At 35.9% G+C, this 9,681-nt stretch overlaps 1 protein-coding gene across 2 annotated transcripts; it reads left to right on the top strand.

Annotated features, from left to right (window-relative positions):
• The first annotated feature begins 712 nt into the window (after positions 1–712).
• On the top strand, positions 713–8,510 carry usp21 (ubiquitin specific peptidase 21). 2 transcript variants are annotated; one of them, XR_007183136.1, is made up of 13 exons: positions 713–1,397; positions 1,882–2,074; positions 2,471–2,524; positions 2,616–2,733; positions 3,977–4,091; positions 4,243–4,365; positions 4,451–4,515; positions 5,024–5,127; positions 5,209–5,295; positions 5,377–5,455; positions 7,147–7,277; positions 7,358–7,472; positions 7,710–8,510. XR_007183136.1 is itself a non-coding variant. In XM_048179371.1 (13 exons), exons 2-13 carry the CDS (start codon positions 1,919–1,921, stop codon positions 7,798–7,800), a joined length of 1,215 nt encoding a protein of 404 aa, XP_048035328.1. In that variant the 5' UTR covers positions 714–1,397; positions 1,882–1,918; the 3' UTR covers positions 7,801–8,510. The 2 variants fall into 2 exon arrangements, 1 of the variants encoding a protein (XP_048035328.1); XM_048179371.1 differs by having other exon boundaries at positions 714–1,397; positions 7,147–7,254.
• The last annotated feature ends 1,171 nt before the right edge of the window (positions 8,511–9,681 follow it).

The following is a 9,681-nucleotide window of genomic DNA, read 5'->3' as shown; positions in this document are numbered from 1 at the left end:
TTTTTATTCTCTTCAGCTTCAGCGTGCGCAGCTCAAACAGCAATGATTAAGTCATTAAAATGTTTAACGTTACTACACAGTATTATTAAAACTTTAATATTTCTTTTAGAAAACGAATGCATTATTTTTAATAACTAGCTCTTATATTCTAGTATTATTTTCATCAACACATAGTTTGATTAATAATAAGGATCATGAACAATAACAGATTTTTTTTGTTGTATACAATAACATCAATAACAGATTCATTTTGATAACAGTATTATTTGAGCTGCGCGCGCTGAATGAACACCCGTAAACTGAAGCGCTTTGCTAGAAGGTTAATTAACTCAACAGGACACATCCTATGGTAATTCATATATATTTATACAAGCTATACATAAAATTACAACTTATATTTGCACAAAATCATGCACGCATGTACTTGAACTAAGTAATGTAGTCAGCTGGTGTCGTGAATTTGTTCATCCTGTAACACGCCGAAACACAGCAACTAGAATTCATAATATTTTCAAATAAATCAAATAAATTTGAAGTTCTGACGACTGTTGAAACGGCTAACAGCACCACATATCCAAGATCTATTATAAACTTGTTGTGAACCTTCTGAGAGCGTTTTGTTGGCCTTCCTCTGGTAGTTGTAGCTGCTGTCACCATAGACTTAAACAGGGCGCGCAGCTGTGACCGGTCCCAAATATGGCGGCGGGCATAGCGGAAGTGACGTCTTTGAAACCCATGTATTGTTCTTTTGGACTGTTCCAATAAACCTGTTTTGAAGCATTTTGCATGGCTGCTGTTTTTGCTTCTTTTGTCTAATTGTTACATCCTACCCCAGTTGTGGGATAGGTTGTATCAAAGGCACACCATGTATATGACATTAACTCATTAGGGCTGTGATATTTTTTTTTACAGAGGATTGAATTGGCGCCTTTTATAGTAAACAAATGTAGGTACTTTGTATTAAAAAAGTTTGAGCACTCTACCTCAAAAATTCAGTAAGTTTCAAATACTGAAGCAAAAAGTGTTACAATCATACCCTACTCTTTATAAACATTGAAACTGGCATGCTTTGCATAATTTTTTCATAACATGTGCTGTAGTTTAATATAGTGACTGTAGGTTGCGTGTAGACACGCTATGTCAGTGTCAAAGCTGTTCTTAAGCAAAGGAGAAGACATGGCTAATTATAGAAGGTCCTACAGAGAGAGAGGAAAGATTAGCCATGATTAAAGCTTGTTCACAAATACAGCGACAGGACAGACAGGTGAACAGCGGGTGTAATGAGAGGACAGTAACGCTTAAATGTTTAAAAATTGGGCTTGATGTTTAGACAGAAACACTGGTGCTCACTGACCATCAATCAAAAAATTAGTGGAGACGATACTGGGTTTCTCAGGGTGAGTACACAAAATGTTTGTGTGATCGTTTTATGTAATTAATGCAAAATCATTCATGAGAAATATACCTTTTTATTTATTTTGTAAACGGTTATGCTATTTGAATGTTTCTCAATATTATAGCCAAGCACTGAATCAATGCTGCATTCTCTATAGCAGTATTATAGAAAGTAGTTTTGTCAATAATTTATTAATCAGTCAAAATAGATTACATTTTTTTTAGTTGTCAACTTCGCAAAACTGACACACTGTCAAACAATGTGACCATATTAAATATTCATGTTCCAGTGCATGCTGGGAAGAGGACTGCATCAAAAATGAATGTTTTCAGCAATATTTACTATCTAAGAATGATTTGTTTTACGGTGTAGACACTTTCCACTTTGATTTACACAATGGCACACTGAGACAATCGTAGCCGCTTAACCTACTTAGTAAATAATGTATTCAAAAGAGTTTTCATTATTCATCATTTCATTCGCAGGTTCAGTGGGGAGGTTGCGTATTATGAAGACGTGGTAATGCCAAGATCTGAATCCACTGCAATGGACAGCTCTTGTCAGGCCTTGTGCCGCACCTTAGTCTCTCAAAACGGCCTTCAGCCAGAGAACGTGGACATTTCACAGTCTGTACTATACACGTCCATCATGGGACTCCTACTGGTGACGGACAAAGAGGTGAGACAGTGCTGTGCCGTTGACACAATCTGTCTTATTAGTGTGTTTGACACATGGAATATATTATATATAGGCCTATCCTGTCAACACTTGTATGTTGGAAACCAAAGGCTTAGCTTGTCTGCAAACCAAATTAATAATTGATATAAAAATAGCTGTGTTTTGACACCTGCATAGGTTCTCATTGCCGTTTCTCCAGTGAGTTAAGTATATCTGGTCTTAACCTCAGTGTCATATGTGATAGTGTCTTCCCTCCCTCTTATAATTGGATCAGAGATCTATAAATGGACACTCAATCACTGCAGGAGGAATGGTAAATGGCAAACTTGTCACCGCTTGTGATGTAATTTGAGGAAGTCACGCTGACAGTCATTTGCTGTCACTTTTTTCCCACAGAGAGAGCTGCAATTGGGAAATGGACAAGTTGGACTGCGTAACGTGGGAAATACTGTATGTTCTAATGAACAAATATGATGTAATGCCTATGTTTTAAAAATGGTATTGTCTTCCATACATATTCACACATATCTTTTGTTTTTAGTGTTTCCTCAATGCCATCGTGCAATGTCTCTCCCACACTCGTAATCTTCGGGACTACTGTCTGATGAGAGCCTTCCTTCAGGACAAACACTCCAACCAAGAACCTGTGCTTATGAATGGTCAGCTGTCATTTAAACATTATTTTTTGAGTTGTGGTGGTACAAAAAAAAATCTAAATTTGAGTGCCATGGGTTGGATTTGGGGCAGCATGATTATTTAAAAAGAAAAACAAGAAAATGTATTATTATTTATTTATTATTATTTTATTTTATTACATTTTGTTTTTTTTTATACATTTTATATTATTTTATCACATTTTTGTATCAGTTTAAAGATTTTAAAGGTGCCGTAGTACATCTTTTTAAAAGATGTAATATAAGTCTAAGGTGTCCCCTGAATGTGTCTGTGAAGTTTCAGCTCAAAATACCCCATAGATTTTTTTTAATTAATTTTTTTAACTGCCTATTTTGGGGCATCATTAAATATGAGCCGATTTAGGCTGCGGTCCCTTTAAATGCTCACGCTCCCCGCCCACGGAGCTCACGCTTGCCTTAAACAGCATAAACAAAGTCCACACAGCTAATATAACCCTCAAAATGGATCTTTACAAAGTGTTCGTCATGCAACATGTCTGATCGCGTAAGTATGGTATTTATTTGGATGTTTACATTTGATTCTGAATGAGTTTGAGGCTATGCTCCGTGGCTAAAGCTAACATTACACACTGTTGGAGAGATTTATAAAGAATGAAGTTGTTTTTATGAATTATACAGACTGCAAGTGTTTAAAAAATGAAAATAACGACAGTCTTGTCTCCGTGAATACAGTAAGAAACGATGGTAACTTTAACCGCATTTAACAGTACATTAGCAACATGCTAACGAAACATTTAGAAAGACAATTCACAAATATCACTAAAAATATCATGATATCATGGATCATGTCAGTTATTATCGCTCCATCTGCCATTTTTCGCTATTGTTCTTGCTTGCTTACCTAGTCTGATGATTCAGCTGTGCACAGATCCAGATGTTAATACTGCCTGCCCTTGTGCAATGCCTCGATCATGGGCTGGCATATGCAAATATTGGGGGCGTACATATTAATGATCCTGACTGTTACGTAACAGTCGGTGTTATGTTGCAATTCGCCTGTTCTTCGGAGGTCTTTTAAACAAATGAGATTTATATAAGAAGGAGGAAACAATGGAGTTTGAGACTTGATGTCATTTCCATGTACTGAACTCTTGTTATTTAACTATGCCAATATAAATTCAATTTTTAATTCGATGGCACCTTTAAAATCAGACATTATTTCTCAGGTACTCTCTTCGTAATATTTTTGTTTATGACTTTCTCATAGAATTCTCCAAAGTTTTGTCTGGCCTGTGGGAATGTGATGGTGGGGAAACCACAGTGAATCCTGGGAAGTTTTATCGCGTCTTTAAAGAGTCTGTGCCTTACTTCAGTGGCTATAGGTATGTTCAATACAAATTATAACTGAATAACACAATATTTAAATAGTGTTAGTGTATTAAAATTTGTCAGTGTTATGCACAATTGGTATGTACCATATATAATATGTTGCAATCAAATAATCTACTCATCTCATTTCTTTCTCTCACACAGTCAGCAGGATGCTCAGGAGTTCTTGCGGTTCCTCCTGGACAGGCTACATACAGAAATTAACCGTCGTCCATCCAAACGTCCTGCAGTTATTGAAATTAAGGAACCAACATACACCCGATTCAGGTACTCCGTGAAGAGACAGATCCTGCAAAGAACAAACTGAGTTGGAGGTATTCAGATCCTCTAAATCACTCATTCTCTCCTGCAGGATTTCAGAGGAAGCCTTTGCAATGTGGCAGAGGCATCTTGACAGGGATGACAGTAAAATTGTTGGTAAGTAGTAGTGCTGTTAAAAAAATATGATGGTATGATGCAACAGTTTTTCCAATAAAATGATTGGTTATTTAATAACTTTAAAGGGTTAGTTCACCCAAAAATGAAAATTCTGTCATTAATTACTCACCCTCATTAGACAGCTATGTGGACAGAAAGGTCCTCAGATTTCATCAAAAATATCTTAATTTGTGTTCTGAAGATGAACGAAAGTCTTACGGGTTTGGAACGACATGAGGGTAAGTAATTAATGACAGAATTTTCATTTTTTGGTGAACTAACCCTTCAATTTTAAGTACCATCTGGAAGGCATTATAGCATTACATTACTGTGCATTCAACAGTAAAATCTACTTAATATTTAAATGTTTTGGTTGCATAAATTATTCACTTTTTACTTCACTGCTGTAAAAAAAAAACTAATATTGATATGTTGTGCTACGTTTGTATATTTTTTCTTTTCTGTCCATCTTAAATCCTGGTGCCCAAACATTTTTCCCTTGTCACAGATTTGTTCTCTGGTCAGCTGCGCAGTTCCTTGCACTGTTCAGTCTGCTCCCATTACTCCAACACCTTTGATGTGTTTTGTGACCTGTCACTCCCCATCCCAAAGGTAACACTCTCAGGTCCTGTCCTCACCTTCTGGTGTTGTGCGGATGATGTGTCATTTTTTTTATGTGTTTGTGTGTTGCAGAAGAATGATTATGGCCGAACTGTCACTCTGAGAGAGTGTCTAGACCTCTTTTCCCAAGAGGAAAAACTTGATAAAGAAAACTCGCCAGTAAGTGAAAAGAATGTCCGGTTTGCTTGCATTTAAAATGGGCTTTTTACACTGATACCTGTGGATTTGTGTGTGTCTTAGATGTGTGAGCGGTGTAACCGTCGCACTGAGAGCACAAAAAGACTGACCATCCAGAGGTTTCCGAGAATCCTGGTAATACGTATCCTTTTCAGTTTGTCAATGCTGAGTTAAAGGTGCAATGTGTAAAATTTGTGAGGATCTATTGACAGAAATGCAATATACATAACTATGTTTTCAGTGGTGCATAAGACCTTACATAATGAACTGTTATGTTTTTATTACCTTAGAATGAGCCATTTCTATCTCATACACGCAGGTCCCCCTTTATGTCAAGTCGTCATTATATGTTCGTGTTTTTAGAGGCAGCTTGCATCATCACTACGTTGAATAAGCACAAAGTAGTAGTAGTAGTAGTCATCATCTGGTTTATTAGAAGCAGAGATCGTTCTTTGTTAGAAGTAAGAACAAACCTCATTGCTTCACACAGGCTACTCTCTGCTGTCTCAGATGACGACATCTTTGTCTTGTGTCGCCCAGACGGCCACCGTAGGTTCTCCGAAAGGGAGGGGAGTGAGGGGTGTGCGCTGTTAGTTGCAGTTTACAACCTCACCGCTAGATGCCGCTAAAATTTACACATTGTACCTTTAAAGGGATAGTTCACCCAAAAATGAAAATTTTAATAACAGAAGACATTGATTCATTCCACTAGGATCATATGGATTACCGCCATGATTGCTGTGTTTGCTTTTTCAAGCATCAACCAAGCGCCACTCATTCTTGCATTATATGCAGTGTTGGAGAAAGTTACTTTAAAAGTAATGCATTACAATATTTTGTTACTCCCTAAAAAGTAACTAATTGCATTACTTAGTTACTTTTTGTGAAAAGTAATGCGTTACATTACTTTTGCGTTACTTTTTCTTACCTGGGCTAGTCTTGCTTGTTTGTTTTTTTAATAACAAAAAAAAAGTTCTATTTTTGGCAAACAGAAAGGCCCTTTTACACCAAAGTGAAATGAGTAAGCCTCAGGCTGAAGGAAATCCATATTTACGCCTGAAATAAACATTTAAGCTGTGCTGCCATTCTGGATTGAAGAATAATAGGATACAGGAGAAGGAAGTTCAACACTCTTATTTACTAATTTTTGATAATTAGTATGGTTGAATTAGATCATTGAAGGTCAGCAGCAAAGACATTGGTTAATAAAGTGAGATTAAATACATAAAGTATATTTGTGTAATTTAATATAGTTAATTATTACAGGTTTGCATAAAATTCTTAGATTGCATTTCACTGTTTTTATTCGTTTTGTGGAATACTGAAAGTTTTCGTGCAAGTGAGATAAAGTGAGTAAATGCATGTTCACATTTAGTCTAGAACTACAATAACCATCATGTTCACACAGCGCACACAACACCTCTACACTTTATTTCTCTCAACATGGGGACAGGAGAGCTGTCAGTCAATAAATGTGAAAAAGTAACTTAGATATTTTGTTGTAAACTGAAAAGGTAATGTGTTACTTTACTACTTGACAAAGTAATCTGATTACATAACTCAAGTTACTTGTAATGTGTTAGCCCCAACACTGATTATATGCCCCACATAGATTGATTTTTTTTCTAAAAATCTTTGTGTTTATCGAAAGAAAGAAAGTCATATACATCAGGATGGCATGAGGTTGAGAAAATGATGAAAGAAATTTCATTTTTGGGTGAACTATCACTTTAATCAAACAGTAATGGAGCAGTAAGTGTAAGGTCATGTGACCAAGTACATACTTTACAAAAGGTACATGCTTATTGACACTGACTTAACTTGCCATCTCAGACTTAAATCGATTTACCATGTCAAGGTACTCAATCTCTAAAAGCACAGTGTCCGTTTCCTTCCCCCTGACCGGGCTGGATTTAGGGCCATTTGGACCTGTTGACTGTGGTGAGAACAAGAATGAGTATAATGTACTAACTTTATACATGATAAAGTTTGAATATTGTTATGTTTAGTGATGTATGCAATAAGGCTGAATGTTTGCTTTCAGGGCCAGTGCTGTATGATCTGTATGCAGTGTGCAATCATTCGGGCACAGTAAATATGGGTCACTACACAGCCGCATGTCGAGAGGAGGAGGGCTGGTGCTACTATAATGACTCATGGTGGGTGCAGTTTTTGCTCTGACCTTTTCTATACAATAAAACAATGGTATTTAAAGGGCAATTCAAAGAGAAATCCTCTTACAATACACAAGAATAGAAATTTGCTCCTATTAGAGATAATATAGAAAGATTATATTTCTTTGTTTGATGACATTAGGATTTTATTATCGTAATAAAGAATTAATAGTTATTTTGATTAATAGAGCAGAAAACATTAATGCTCTGTTCCTTTCACAGTGTTGATGCAATATCAGAGGAGAAGCTTCAGTCCAATCAGGCATATGTTCTCTTCTATGAGCTCCAAAGCTGCAATATCACCAGAAAATGAAGGCAGAGAATGTATGTTGCTATGAGAGACTTCAATGATTATTTGGCAAACTTCCACTGGAAAAAAGTTGCACTGTGAAATGGGTTAAAAAGCTAATGAGCAAGTCTGGTCATTTTACTTCATTGTTAAATTTCATTATTAACGCCATGTTATTGAGGTATTTTTTACTACTGTAAATAATGTTTGTATTAACTTATTAACTTAATGTTCATTCTTTTAGACAAAAAAAATATATGTTATAAAAAAATCTGTAGATATGTATGGACTTATTGTTTGCATCAAAATTGTTTTTGTTTTCATTTTCTTGCGTGTTCTTATTCTGCAGTTAAAATCTGAATTTTGTTGCAATGTTGTTTAATTACGAATGTAAAAGCAGGGCTAAACTAAACAAGGGATTTGTCTGGCTTAACATATATGAGGACTTCCATCATATAAAAGCTCTTATGCTTCTTGTGATTCATGCAATGACATGTAAAATACTGTGCCATAAATGAATTCCTCCAATTTAGGTTTAGTCTAGAGGTGACCTCAGCTTGACTATAGCTATGTATTAGATATAGTTTTAAACTTATTTTGATTTAACATATATTCACTATATATATGTGTTAAAAACCTTTAATGTTTGTTTTAGTTTAAATGTATAAGAGTTAGTATAGAGAGTATTTTACTGCAGGCCACCCACACATAATTTAATAAATTAATATTTTATACATCTGACTCCAGTTCACTTATTTTAAAGGTACAATATGTAAGATTTTTGGATTAAAATATAAAAAACCCCACTAGAACAGTGTTATATTTGTTGACTTGTGTACTTACATTAACCCAAATGTTTCCAAGAATGTTTAAATCCGTGTTAACTATTTTAACACGGACCGTATCCGTGCGTCGCCTATCAATGACATCATACCTGCGTTACCCTCGATTTCGGGTTTAATTTTGTAGAAATTAACCATGAAAACACCAAAGACGCTTTACTATATTATATGTTTTATTAGACAAGGGAACAACTGTTTGGATACATTTATAGACAGAAAACTAATCATTGTTATATAGCTCAACATGTCTAGTCTTATTGTTTGAATCTCGTTTTCTTGTTTATATTAATATGATATTTTAATATTGATCTAGCTTACTGTAGTGTGCAACAAGTATCTCATAGCAGCCACAGAGCGAACGCACATTATAACATCATTTTCAACACACTGAAATGTATCTAATATGATAAACAGCGCTGTGTTACCACACAAACATTTGACCGGAAGAAGCAGCGGAAGCGTCAACTGCTTTCGAGCTGCGTGTCGCGTTCGTCTCTCATTAGTAATCGCTCCAGCAGCCTTGTTCAGCTTCCACAGCACAGACAACACTGACAACATCCCCCATGATTCCGTGCTCAATCACAGCATCATCAAGCTAACGTACACATTTTGAATAAGCGACCTCTAGCAGCGAAAAAATACATACTGTGCCTTAAAGGGTTAGTTCACCCAAAAATGAAAAGTCTGTTATTTATTACTTACCCTCATGCCGTTCCACACCCGTAAGACCTTCGTTCATCTTCGGAACACAAATTAAGATATTTTAGTTGAAATCCGATGGCTCCGTGAGGCCTTCATAGAGAGCAATGACATTTCCTCACTCAAGATCCATAAAGGTACTAAAACATATTTAAATCGGTTCATGTGAGTACAGTGGTTCAATGTTAATATTATAAAGCGACGAGAATATTTTTGGTGCGACAAAAAAACAAACAAAATAACGACTTATATAGTGATGGCCGATTTCAAAACACTGCTTCATGAAGATTCGGAGCACAAATTAATCAGTGTATCGAATCTGCTGTTCGGAGCGCCAAAGTCACGTGATTTCAGCCGTTGCCAG

The sequence above is a fragment of the Megalobrama amblycephala genome, linkage group LG24, assembly GCF_018812025.1.
Source record: "Megalobrama amblycephala isolate DHTTF-2021 linkage group LG24, ASM1881202v1, whole genome shotgun sequence".
Taxonomy (NCBI): Eukaryota; Metazoa; Chordata; class Actinopteri; order Cypriniformes; family Xenocyprididae; genus Megalobrama; species Megalobrama amblycephala.
Note: the sequence above shows the minus strand (reverse complement) of the source record. Positions and strands in the feature narration are given on the sequence as shown.

Bases quoted from the DNA above. Each gene is read 5' to 3' on its own strand.
- usp21 (XM_048179371.1), top strand. From the start codon at position 1,919: ATGCCAAGATCTGAATCCACTGCAATGGACAGCTCTTGTCAGGCCTTG. The intron at 5,296-5,376 runs GTAAGTGAAAAG...TGTGTGTCTTAG, and splicing joins TTGATAAAGAAAACTCGCCA to ATGTGTGAGCGGTGTAACCG. The intron at 7,255-7,357 runs GTGAGAACAAGA...GTTTGCTTTCAG, and splicing joins ATTTGGACCTGTTGACTGTG to GGCCAGTGCTGTATGATCTG.